The sequence below is a fragment of the Raphanus sativus genome, chromosome 6 (genome assembly GCF_000801105.2).
Source record: "Raphanus sativus cultivar WK10039 chromosome 6, ASM80110v3, whole genome shotgun sequence".
NCBI lineage: Eukaryota > Viridiplantae > Streptophyta > Magnoliopsida > Brassicales > Brassicaceae > Raphanus > Raphanus sativus.
In genome coordinates this window covers 10,143,219-10,156,955 of record NC_079516.1, presented here as the reverse complement: position 1 = coordinate 10,156,955, position 13,737 = coordinate 10,143,219, and the positions used below count along the sequence as shown (strand labels likewise).

The 13,737-nt window shown below is 36.8% G+C and overlaps 1 protein-coding gene across 1 annotated transcript; it reads right to left on the bottom strand.

Moving 5' to 3' along the window:
• Positions 1-1,062: 1,062 nt before the first annotated feature.
• LOC108810481 (pentatricopeptide repeat-containing protein At1g60770) lies at positions 1,063-3,271 on the bottom strand. Its single transcript, XM_018582592.2, is given in 2 exon segments — positions 1,063-2,604; positions 2,936-3,271. Coding segments are annotated over 2 exon segments (1,479 nt in total). The 5' UTR covers positions 3,164-3,271; the 3' UTR covers positions 1,063-1,353.
• Between the last annotated feature and the right edge of the window lie 10,466 nt (positions 3,272-13,737).

Here is a 13,737-nt window from a genome sequence, read left to right as displayed (position 1 = left end):
AATGAAACATTTGATCTTTATTCATATCGTATATATAAAATTTTAGTCTACTGTTATTAACGTCTGTGTATTCTCCTGAAACCAATTCGGTTTTACTATTTAAACATTTATAATAAATTGGTTTAGTTAATCACTATATACCAAATTCTATATTATGTAGGTTCAATTTAATTCAATTTCCACGTACACTTTAAATTTAGAAATAAAAAATGTTATGTAAATGAGTATTGTTACATAAATTTTTCTTGTCAAATAAATTTTGTTACAAAAATATAAAACTTATAAATTTTATAGGAATAATATTATAATTCATACAAATATTATTATAAAAATAGATAATATATAACAAATAATTGTATTAATTTATTGATATATTTTATTGTGAAATATTTTAGTATTAAAGAAAACCGGTGCGGATAAAAATCTAGTTTAGTTATTAAAGTGGGAAAATATATTAGTTGGTTTTCAAAACGGTTTGAATCTTTTATCCTCATTGCGTGAGTCGGTCGTGACAGCCAAATCCATCAAAAATAACTTAGAAATACGTAGAAAACAAAAACTATCAATGAATTTTCAGCAATATGTTACAAAATCTGTTAGAAATTCGAGCGTCACAGCCTCAGTAATAAATTACAAAATCGTCGAAAATTGACCAGCTTCTAATGAAAGATAAAGCGGTGGTCGCCGCCTCGCCACTCTACCTTGGTTTCAGTGTTGCATAGTACTTTGGGTTTTACTAGTAAAAATGCAAAGAGGACAAACACAAATTGGAGTCTTTACAGGATTTTCAATTGTACATTGAATTGTATTATTTTGCTTTTAAAATTTAAGGATTTTAAGAGAATATAGATTCTAAATCTTTTAACGAAAACAATATAATTTTTGACAAGAGTAATGAGTAATGACATATTCTAAGTAAATAGGGTCCAGGCACGGCCCCCATTGTATGGTTGTACTTGTATTAGATAATACTCGAGTTATGACCATCACTAGTTTCCGGCCGATTGTTCATCGATCACTTTAGCTCTAGGTGCTGACAAATCATAACAAAAGAGAGAAAGCAAGAGAAACTTAATTAGATTATCTGGATGAGGGCATTGGATGTTCCAAGATTCCCAAAAAGGAGATTACACTGTGAGAGAGTTTTGTTGTCTCAGCTGTAAATGAAAGCAAGGCTCGAAAGAAAACACATGAAACAAACGGTCCTATGTGAATGTAAAACAGACCCATAAGATTTGATCTGCGGATTCTCAATCGTATAAAATGAGGCTACTCTTATAACCAATAAGAAACAGAGCTGTGAGAATAACTAGTGTCTTGCCTGAAGGAGAAGAGAGATGGAACAGAACTAACTCACTCTTCGTGACATAATTCATCAAGAAGCTTCTGTGTCGCTTTATTAACCTCAACCTTTTCCATCTTCAGACGCTGGCGCATAGCAGGATGACTCTTTCCTGCTGCTGCATATGTTCTTACCAATGATTCAAAGATCTCTGCACCTATATCACCAGTTCCCTTCTTCAAAATCTCCAACAAACTCTCAGCTCCATTAACATCTTTCTTTCCCTCGAACTGGCTCATCAAAGTATTAATTGCTTCCTGTGACGGCAACCACTTACCACCATCTCCTCTACCGATAGAAACTGCCTTAGATATACACTCCAGTGCTTGAGCCGTATCCCCACTCTTTACATAGTAATCCATGAATATCTCCCACGTTTTAGCATTGGGCTTTCCACCTCTTCTCGGAGCTTTCTCCTTGAGCTCTTTTGCTTTTTCGATGAGACCTTCTTTTGCATAAGCCCCAATCATCACATTCACAACCCTGATGTCATAAGTAGTACAGTTAGCTTGCCATTCCTTGAACAGTGTCTCTGCACCAGGCACATCTTTCAAGTTCACCACCACTTGTATCATGTTCAGATAAGCCACGTTAGAGGTTTTGGGCATTGCCAGCCTCAAAGAACGCCAAACCCTATAAACTTGAGACAGTTTCCCAAGTCTTCCATACAATGTAATAAGAAACTGATACGCCTTAAAATCCCTCTCCGTGTTTTTCATCTCAAGTTACTCAAGGGCTTTCTCAGCTTTCTCAGTCAGTCCCGCATCAACATATATAGACGCCATATTGCTGTACGTAGTCCAATCTGGAGCAACTCTACCATCTCGATTCATCTCCTCGATAACTCTCTCAACACCAGAAACATCATCAGTACCAGCAGCCAACGCCCTCATCCAGACATTGTACGTGTAAGAATCAGGCATGACATTCTCAGCCTTCATCTCTTGAACCATCCCCGGAACCCTCTCGGCCTGTCCTGTCTTCGTGTAAAGAGTCATGAGGCTGTTATACGACATGGAGCTAACAGTGATGTTGAGCTCTCTCATCTTGTTGAGCAGACCTTCTGCTTTCTCAGTCATCAACTCCTTGCAGTAGCAGTTTAGAAGAGACGCGTAGGTGAGCTCGGTTTTAGATGTTTCAGGAAGATCGACGAAGTAAGACTCCCCAGCAGCGATTCCACGAGCTTTTGCAACGAGATCGAGATGGATCGCTTGGTCACTCACCGTCTTGTTCATACCTCTATGTTCCATTACTTCAGATAGCTGCAAGCAAAACCCAAAACAAAACAAAAACTCTTTGGTCATGTACGTTTGCTGGTCGCTAAGCAACCAAACATTGTTCGTTTACTGGTCGTGGGTTCAGCGACCGATCGCAGCGACCAAACGCTAGCGACCAGCGATTAAAAATTTTGGAGGCTAGAAATTTTAATGGTGGGATTAAAATCGTGCGATCAGAAATTTTTCTTTTTTAAAAACAGTCGTTACGATCGAACGCACGACCTCCAAACGAACACTATCAGCGACCAGCAAACGAACAGGCCCTTTTGAATCTCACAAGCACAAAATGAAGATCACAGCTAAATCAAGATGAAACCTTGAGAGCAGGGTAATAAAGGGCGCGACTTCGGAGCTTCTTGATGGTATCTCCGACTTCCCATTTGAAGACGTGCTTAGTGCCCTTTAGGAACTGATTCAGCTGCTGACGCACGCTCACCTCTGATCCCCCGTCCTTGAAGAGGCGGTGGTACAGAGGTTCGTCGAGGTACTTCTTCGTCGATCTCTTTACGATGTCTCTCGGTCGGCTCAGATGTCGCAACGCCATTTTTTTTTTTGCCCCGTCGTGGTGTCTTCTATCTCACTGAGGTTTTTCCGGTAAAACCTAATTTGACGACTGTCACTTGAGGGAAATGGAGGAGATGAAGACAGGCTATGGACCTTTTAATGGGCTTCTTGGTTTATTGGCCCACTGTAGCAACTATACATATTTGTACCCAAGTTATTTTTTTGTCAACGCCTTCAAAGAAAGCGATGACTAAGGCTTTTCGAATGGTGACATGAGTTAGACTTTAATTAAGTTTGAGTTTCATAAATGTTACCAATCATAAACTACTTTAAACTTTTTGAATTAATGTTTGAATTAGAATATGTTATGTTTGAGTTACAAGTTTGAGTTGCCCTTTAGTAAATTAGATAAATCAAATCATAATTCAACATCAAACAAATCTCATGTATTAGAAGTTGAGTTAGTATTCGTTTTGCAATTTGTTAGTTAAGTTACCGGTTACTTTTTGTTTTAAATAATTTAAAATTTTTAATACACTACACCACTATTGTGAAAGTTTCACGTCACTTTCCATTAGTTAATAAATCATTTTTAAAAAATGTATAGTTACTAACTACTCAATCAAATATTTATTAGCTTTCATATTTTATTTAAATTTTCTATAAATATTATTTTGTTAATTATGTTTAGTAACTAAAAATTGACATAAATAAATTCTATCAATCAATATATACACATTGATATCAAAAATATATGCATACTGTTAAACCTAATATATTTTCTTAAATTTTAATTTATATATTTAAATTATTTTATCAAATATATAATAAATGTTATTTTTATTGATATTTAAATTTATTTTTAAAATCACAAATACTGCAACTTATACATCAAAAATGTTATCAATTAACTATTTTCAAATATATTTATACATCAAACATACTACATAAACCTACAGTTTCTACCACATTATTTTTTACTGCAAGTTACATCAAATTAAAATTTTTATTGTAACTCAAAGTTAATACTACATGTCACCAGTCGAAGCCAGATTATGCCCGTTGGTTTCAACACCTTCCACATCATTTTCTCTCTCATTTATCTAATAATTCAATATCCACCTATTTACAATTGTTTATTGGATTTTATTCAATACCCTACTATATAATTGCTTTTTAATAATTTTTTTTTCTTATATTTTTTGTAATTATATATTAAAAATTATTGAATAAGATCAAGTTACAATATTTTAGAATCAAGCAAATGTTTTAAATAATTTTATTTATTTTAGTTTATTTTAAATTTAATATAAAATCAAATATTAAAGACGGAAAAAACAGACTTTATTACAAAGCAATAAAACTACGAGAAAAATAAAATATAATACAATACATTAATAAGCACACGTCATAAATAACAAAACACACGTAGCTTAATCAGTTCAATAAACTCAATCGACAACCATGGAACATTCCAAATTTTTCCTATATGAGTTTGACTAGATCTGCTTGCAATTGATGATGTACATGATTTCCAAATGCAAGTAGCAACTTCAGTCGAAAATTGTTGTGGTGCATTAGAACCACTTGCCTCAGATTGATCATAGTCGGTTTATTGTTGAGCATATGTATCTCGTTCATCTTCAAAAATGATGGTATGCAATATGATACATGACTTTATTATAATAGCCAAATCGGAAATGTCCCACATACGAACTAGTTCACGAATGATTTTAAATCGAGCCTGCAATACTCCGAATACACGTTCGATGTTCTTCCGCCAACCCTCCTGAACTTGTACAAATAACTTGTCTGGTTCACTTTGAGGAAGCCTAATCGATTTAATGAAAGTAGGATAAGAAGGATAGACACCGTCAGCTAGATAATACGCCTTAGTATACGGACATTGGTTCACACAAAAGTTCTCTTTTGGAGTATTTCCTTGTTCAACATCATCGAACACTGGTGAAAGATCTAGAACGTTTATATGGTGTAATGTGTCGAAACATCCAAAAAAGCATGACAGATCCATAGATCATGGGATGCGACTCCTTCAAGAATAATAATGGGGTTCCCTTATCTCCCAGAGTAAATTGTCCTTATCAGGCTGTAGGACAATTTTTCTATTCCCAATGCATACAATCAATACTCCTAATCATCCTCGTTCACAAACATGCAAAATTCTCTGCACGTCATCTTGAGTTGGGGCTCTGAGATACACTTACTCATACAATTGTATGATTCTCTTACATAATCTACGGAAGCACTCAAAAGTTGTAGTACCTCCAAATTTGATGTATTCATCCACTATGTCAGATAATACCATATGCTAACATTCGCATGGTCGTGGTACATTTTGATAATGGAGATATACCTTCTTTATTAGCTGCACCAAATAGTTGGGTGAAGTAGTCGTCACTGCTTGATAGATCCCCAACAATTGGAGGAAAACTTGTTTCGCATCCGGAATCGTCGACGGAATATTGCATTGTCATATGTAGGTTGATTGGAAAAGTAGTCGTCAATTAGCCTTTGATTTACAGCTGTATCTCTCTTATGTATCTTCTCTTGTTATTAGATGGATATTCTTGCTCTATTTTTTGTCACGCTCCCTAAAATGGTTGAGGATATAACTCTCTTTAATTTCAGACTGCTTTTTGTAACTTTCGATATCAAAATAAGATTTTGATGGATCTATTGAGATTGTTTTAGTAAGTTGAGATTTATTTTATTGATATATAAATATGGGTGAATGAGTCCCCATTTATAGGAAAATTAAATCAACAAATTGAGTAGTTGGAGGAAAGTATTAAACGATGGTGAGTAGTTGGATGATAATACTGATGAAAGTCACGGGCACTTGACAACATTATTAAAGCATGGTGAGTGGTTGGAGGATAAGACTGATGAAAGTCACGTACACTTGACATCATTATTAAAGCTTGGTAAGTGGTTGGAGAATAAGATAAATAAAAGTCAGAGGCACTTGTCATCATTATTAAAATATGTTGAGTGGTTCAAGGATAATATTCTCCAAATAAAAAATGAAAGACACATATTACATTATTAAAATAGAACATGAAAAACAAACATTATTAAAGTATGGAGTTACATGATATAGACAAGTATAGAGTGACATGATACAGACAACCACTTGTGATTGTAATTAATTTTCAAATAATTTGTCTCTTAACTGTTTGAACAGCTCTTTGCTCTGGTCATTGAGATGTTTCTTTTCATTTAGCTTCAACCACATCTTCTTAGCCCGAGTTTTTTCTTTCATGAACCGGTTTGCTTCTCCTTGCCTTTGTGTTGTCTTTTTCGTCTTTGGTTTGACTCCTCTTGCAACATGGCTATGTTTCCAAGCATTCCAACTCATGTGCCTTGATTTGTATGAATTCAATAAATATTCATTGACCACTTGCAAAGCTGAACCCTTACCTCCTTTTTAGCTTTTTTTATCCGAATCCCTCCCCATTGGACGAGCACTGGATCTACAGAGTTGAAGTCACTAGCATCACTTTCATGAGCTTTCTTAGATCCACTACTTCAAGAGCCAGTATTTCTTTTTACCTGACTACCATAATGTGGTTGATCACAGACATCAAGCCATTCACATTAAATTAAAATGTACATTCTTTTCACCTGAATATAGCTCATGTGCTTTCGCCAATACATCGTTCTCCGACCACTCGGTTTGTTGTGGACGCTTAGCGTTATCATAAGAACAGATCCATTTCCCCAATATTTTGTTTACATAGTTGAAATGATTTCTACGGGATATCAAGTCTCTGAAGTGTAATAAGAAGTCTACGTAGATTAATTTTGTAATTGACCATGTTTGAATTTTTAAGAGAAGACTTCTACAGGAGAACTTCTATAGAAATATTATTTCAACCACATGTTTGACCAGAATCTCAAAATAAAATCAAAGAAGACTTCTTGAAATTTTTTGTAATTAATATCAAATTTTTAAGTTTTTATTTTCAATTTTAAAACTAACCTACCCAGACTCTTCCCTGAGAATTCACTATAAGAAACTCGAGTATTAATTACGCCATGAAAACGCTATCTAACGATACCATAGCGTTATTAGGTACAACGTATCATCGGCCGCGATAATAGGTTTGTCACTTAAGATAGCTTTTTTAGCTGTGCTACCGTTATTTTGTATATACTAGCGGTTTAATTTTTGTTGTTGTATATATTATTAAAAATAAAAAATACAAATAATTTTTTAAAAAAATTTATATATATCGAAATTGCAATTATAAATTAAAATTGAATTACACGTGATTCATAAATTAAAAATATTTTACATATAAAAATAATTCAAATTTGGTTTACATGTAAACCAAAAAAATAAACAGAAAAAAAGTTAAACCTAACAGAGCCCTAATTCCTCTTTTTGCTTACTCCGGTCGCCTCTATCACTAACTCCTCCTCCATCATAGAAGCTTCAGTCACGCCAACAGAAGTTTCGATCGAGGGAGAGAGAAGAAGAGGTAGACCAGAGCATCACCTAATCCATTGCTGCATCATTTAGGAGGATCTCGTAGGGTTTACTTCACATAAACTTTGGATCATGTTCCTAATCTGATGATCAATTAGTGAGAAGAGAGACTCGATGGATCTATAGGTGTTTCCATGCAACCGCTGGTTGCGCTCCTGCCATATCCAGTATTGAGTGGCCTGCCATCCAAGGAGGATCAGAGAACGGGTAGTCGAAGGAGGGGGAAGTGAAATCACCTGACTCAGCGAGCTTTCCCATCACCGGTGTGGACGAATCCTGCTTCTGTCTGCAACCATGCTCCAAAGCTGATACGAAAAATCACAGTCCCAATAAAGGTGATCTCGAGATTTATCATGTGCGTTACACAGCAAGCATATCGACGGTGTTTGCAGACCCAACCGATCATCCTGTCGCGATTTGGGATCCTATTCTGAACCACTAGCCAAGCATGGAAGCTCTGCCGTGGAATACATCTCGAGGACCAGATCACTTTAGACCAGTTAACTCCTGAAACTGTGCCCCTAAGATAATGGTAAACTTCTCCAGTGCTATATTTATCACTAATTTTCCCATTGATCTCCCACTCATAATAGTCTGACTCTTCGTTGAATTGAATGGTTTTGATATAGGAGAGGACCTGTAGTTGACAGTCAGTTCGAGCTGCTGGAAGACGCCATATCCCATTCCGATGCAGGGAAGCCAGTGTTGCTTCTTTCGGGATGCCAAGACGAGTTCTTACTCCATCTAACTAACTTTGTAGACACCCAAAAGGACTCCAGTTATCTATCCAGAACCTACAGGCTTCACCATTCTGAATTCGCAGATGTATCAAGGGTCAAACCACACTTCTCAGCTTCAGTAGTTTGTTTGCCAACCAAGAAAATTTAGGAGATGGGTTTGTTGTCCAATAGTTACTAACAGAGCCTTTAAGTATGACTTCTTTGAACCAGGAGACCCAAACTAATTGTGGCCTGAAGAAGATGAGCCATATCAGACGCATGCAGCAGGCTTTGTTCCAAGTCTGGAGGTCCTTTACTCCTAATCCTCCTTGATCCTTCGTTTTCACCATTGTTGTCCAAGCAACCTTTGCTGTGTTATGAGCCTCAACATTTCCTCTCCACAGAAAGGTACTGCACATGGAATTGATCTTTTGAATACATGCTTTAGGAAGAATAAATGACGAACACCAGAAAGTTGTGATCCCTAAAATAACAGTCTTTATAGCAGCAATCTCTCCGAGAAGGAGAGAGTTCTCGTGGACCAGGAAGAGAACCGAGTTTTGGTCTGGTGCAACAATGGCTCACAGCTGGATAAAGAGAGTTTCCTCGAGTTCAAAGGCACACCTAGATATCGAAAGGGTAAGTTACCAGAAGCCATTTCCGTCAATACCTGAATTCTGTCAATTTCATCTTGAGATAAGCTTGAAGCAAAAAAGCTTGTTTTCTGCATGCTTATAGCTAATCCAGAGCGCTCTTCAAACTCCTTGAGGACCTGAAGAACACACTAGACTGACTCGATATCCCTCCCAGTAGTCCTAGCCGTAAACGATGGATACTAGGCGCTGTGCATATCGACCCGTGCAGTGCTGTAGCTAGAAAAAGAGCTCCAGTATAAAGATCTTCATTAGTATTGCAGTTGGTGAGTCAATTTTATTTTCTTGCAGTTGGTGTGAAATCTGAACCTCGTCTGAGCTGCCACTGCATTCAACATATGAGATAGACAATTCATGGCTAGTACAAATAGGTAAGGGGATAGCGGGTCCCCTTGCCTAAGACCTCTAGTGCCTTTAAAATATCCATTCACTGTACCGTTATAACCCACCATGAAACTTGTATTGTAGATACAACAGGACAGCCAATGAAGGAACTGTTGTGGAAGGCGCAGACCGTGGAGATAGGACAGCAGAAACTCCCACGACAGAGTGTCGAACGCCTTTGCAATATCGACTTTAATGGTAATCTTCTTTGCACCTTTGTTTTTATGGTAACCATTAGTTAGTTCAGCTGCTAGGACTGAGTTCTCTAGGAGTAGCCTTCCCTTTACAAAAGTTGTTTGGCATGGTAGGATAAGAGAAGGCATAATTAGTTTCAATCTTTTTACCAGCAATCTAGAGATGACCTTATAAATTGTGTTAAGACGTGAGATTGGCCTGAACTCAGTTATCTTTGATGCTCCAGGAAACTTAGGAACCAGGGTGAGGATGGTGGCATTTGTTGACAAGCAGGCGGTCAAGTTTTTTGGCAATAGATGAGTCCGACTGGTTGTTTGTCCAAGTGTGGCATGGCCCTAGGTAACGCAAGTCAAACAGACCAGCTTGGAGGAAGCAGTCCTGAACTTGATACATGAGATTATCAGTTTGATCAATTGCTGGGCTGGAGTGTTTCAATGGGAAGAGAATCTGATTTAAATCTCCCCCCCCCCCACTATCCAGTTTCTAGTATCAAGATCAACCGCTGAGTGATTCTGCAGTAAGTCATTCCAGAGCTCCATTCTCTCTTCACTAAGGTTGGAAGCATAAATAGCAGTGTAGTAAATTGGAGCTTCGTTTGGGACAGTGATAGTGCAAGTTATGTACTGCCTCGACTGGTATAAGAGCTGAACATCCAGAGGGTCTTTCCAGATGAGAACAATGCGTCAATCTGGGTCCGAGAGATAATTAGATAGGTATTTCCATCTAGGGCTGATCTTCAAAAGGATAGATGCTAGATGAGGTTCTTTTATATGAGTTTCTAACAAGTCTCCAAAAAGGGGGTTTTGAATATTAAGCCAGTCTATAAATGGCTGGTGCTTATCCGGATCATTTAGGTCACGGACATTCCAAAAAAAGAGTTTAAGACTTATAGGGATGGGCTTGGAGGGTCCTCAAGGAGAGGAGGAAGGTAAACTAGCTGGGATAGGGACAACATGGTTGCAAGGAGGAAGAAGGGGAGCTAAGGAAGGGGGTGGGAGTTGAAAGAGAGAGGCTGAAACGGGTTATGAAGAGGTAATAAAGGGTTTTAATTGGAGAAGGAAGGAGCTAAGGGAGGGGAGAGGGTTGGAGAGGATCTTGAGCGTTTTAAGGATGGATGAGGGACATGATCAGGGGAGGAGAAGGAAGAGGGAAAGTCAGTAGCTAAGGTTTTATCAGGAGGTTCAAGAGGAGACTGGACAGTAGGGGGTTCAACAGCTAGAGGAAAGTTAACAGGTTGGGATTCTTTTCTGCTATTTTTTGGAGGCTTTGGATGGGGTAAAAGATGATTTAGTAGTAGAGGAATTTATAGGAGTTTTCTGGGTTTTTTCTGAGGTTTTAGAGTTTGCATTGTTCTGAGATGATGAAGTTTCCCTCGTTTTTGATGCAGGCGCTGGAGGAGAGAATGTGAGGCAATTACGCACTATATGGCCTAGCTCGTGGCAGTGGGAGCAAGTGGGAGGAACCCATGGATAGTGGACCGAGACTTTGACAACTTCACCACTCTCTCTCTTTCGAACTCAACCACAGTGGGTAATGGAACAGTTAATTCTACTTCAACTTTGACATGAGAGACTGTTAAACTGACCATGTTCTTTGTAAACTCATCCGTTTATCTAGGCTCACCCACAAGAAAAGTCACCAAACTGAGACTTTCATCATACCGGAGATCAAGAGGCACACCAATGAGATGGGCCCAGATCTTTATAGCCTTCAAAGAGGGATTATTTCTGGAGTGATCGGAGCTCCACTGAGCAGTATGGAACATCGAATCGCCAACGTACCATATATTCTTCTCCAAAATATTATGCCTGAGGTAATCACTCTGAATCCGCACAAGAACATAACGGTTTATAGGATTGTTATGTATCTCGAGTCTCTTGCCCTTACCCCACATATGTTAAACACACTCTGTATCTGATTAAATGGGGGAGACTTTCCATTGAAGTAGCAAATAATGTAGTCTTTATGGATTTCAGCTCCTTTTTTGAAAACTGAATCAGGTATGACTACTCACGGGCGACCAGACGGAGCAATGGAGACAGGAGCAAGACGCTACATGGATATATCCGCAGAGGTTCTCATTTTCTCAACAAGGGTTTGGTTCGGAGAAGGGTTTTTCTCAAGAGCTGAAATAGTCATAGCTGGTATGGGAGTAACAGGTAATGGGGCGGGAGGGAGGTGTTTTGGTTAAAGTTGGAAGCTTTGTTGGTTTGAGTGGGGGAGGAGGCTTTGGGAGGGATGATTGAGTAGTTTTGGTGTGAAAGTTTCAGAACTTTCAGTGAGTACTGTAGCAGGAGTAGATCTACTTTCTGGAACAGTATCAGTTATGGATAAGGTTGTGTTGTCTTGCTCTATCTCCATTGAAGTGGTACCAGAGCAAGCAGTTTCGACTTGCTTCTTCTCCAGAGAAGGTGCAGTAGTAGTATGGGCTCGAGTCTCCTTACGGGATCCCTTGCGGGAGGACCATAAGCAACATGATTAGTAGTGGTTTCAGTGAGGGAATGAAAGTGTACAGGAGAGAGAGGCGAAGAGAGGTCGGGAGGGTCAGGAGGAGGGCCAGGGAGGTTCGCCAGGAGCAAACGCCGGAGGATTCACGCCGGAAGCACAGTTAGAAACATTTCACACAGTCTTCATCGGGAGTTATGTCAGAGAGGATCTAACTTTTTTTTTTTTTTTTTTTTTGGTATAGTATTATATGGAGGAGGAAAAAATATAACGAGAAGTGGTGTTTTGATAATCAAACGAAAATACTTCACTCACGAGAAGTGGTGTATATTTTTGTTGTTTTTTGATATTTTATCTTTAGTGGATAGATATAGAAGTTTATATGTTGGATAATACAAAATCTGAAGTGTTGTACATAGTTGGCACACACAACATATATATATATATATATATATATATATAATAGAATTAAGCTTAAGTGATGTACATAGCTGAGATTAATTTTTGAAAAGATTAAGTTTATAGTTTCATATCTATAATTTAGAATTTAAGTTTTTAAATATTACAATTGGAGTTTGCTTTTTAGACATAGGGTTTGAAGGTAAATGATTCATTTAAAATTAGTTTTTATTTTGGAGTTTAGAATAAATGTTGGAGTATAGGGTTTGAGGGTTAAAAGTTTTTGGAGTACTGATTTAAAATTTGAGATTAATTTTTGAAAATATTAATTTTGAGTTATATTCAAGTTTTGAAGTGAAATTTAAGATTTGATTTAAAAGTTTTTGAGTTTAAAGTTTTTACTTAAGAGTTTAGAGGTTGTGTTTAAAATTTAGGTTTAAGGTTTAGGGTTTAGAGTTTAGAGTTTAGAATTTGTTATTTTTTGGAGGCAAATAAAATAGATTGAGAGAGAAAGTGAAATAAGAAGTGAGAGGGAAAATCAATTATTTCCCGTTTTAATTATGAACAAAACTTAGTTTCATCCTAAGGGTGAAACTCTAGATTCACCCACCAATATATTTAGTTATTTGAGATTTGATATCTCTTAAAAAAAACCAAATAATAAGAATTAATTTGGTGAAATAAAATTATGTTTTAGATAAATAAAAAAAAGTAACAATTATCAAAAAAATTTTTTTTTAAATATTGATAAATCCGTCGGCAAATACTAAACCTAAACTTTAAATTCTAAATACTAAACCCTAAACCCTTGGGCAAATCCTATACCTAAACTGTTAATCCTAAAACCTAAAAAACCCCTAAACCCTTAATCATAAACCATAATATTAAACCCTAAAATTCTAAAACCTAAATCCTAAACCCTAAACTTTTGGAAAAATATTAATCCTAAACCCTTAATCCTAAAACATAAATCATTTTTGTTTAGGATTTAGAGTTTAGTATTAGGGGTCATGATTTAGGGTTTAGGGATTAGGATTTAGTTTATGATTTAGGGTTTTGGTTTTTTTAAATTTAAGGGTTTTTAGGGTGTAGGATTTTCCCAGGGGTTCAAGCTTTCCCAAAGGGTTTAGGATTTATTATTTAGAATTTAGGGTTTAGAGTTTAGTATTTGCCGACAGATTTATCAATATTAAATAAAAAATCTTTTTCTGATAATTACTACTATTCTGATTTTTTTTTTGATAATTATTACTATTTTTTATCTAAAACATAATTTTGTTTTCCTAAATCCTTATTATTTAGTTTC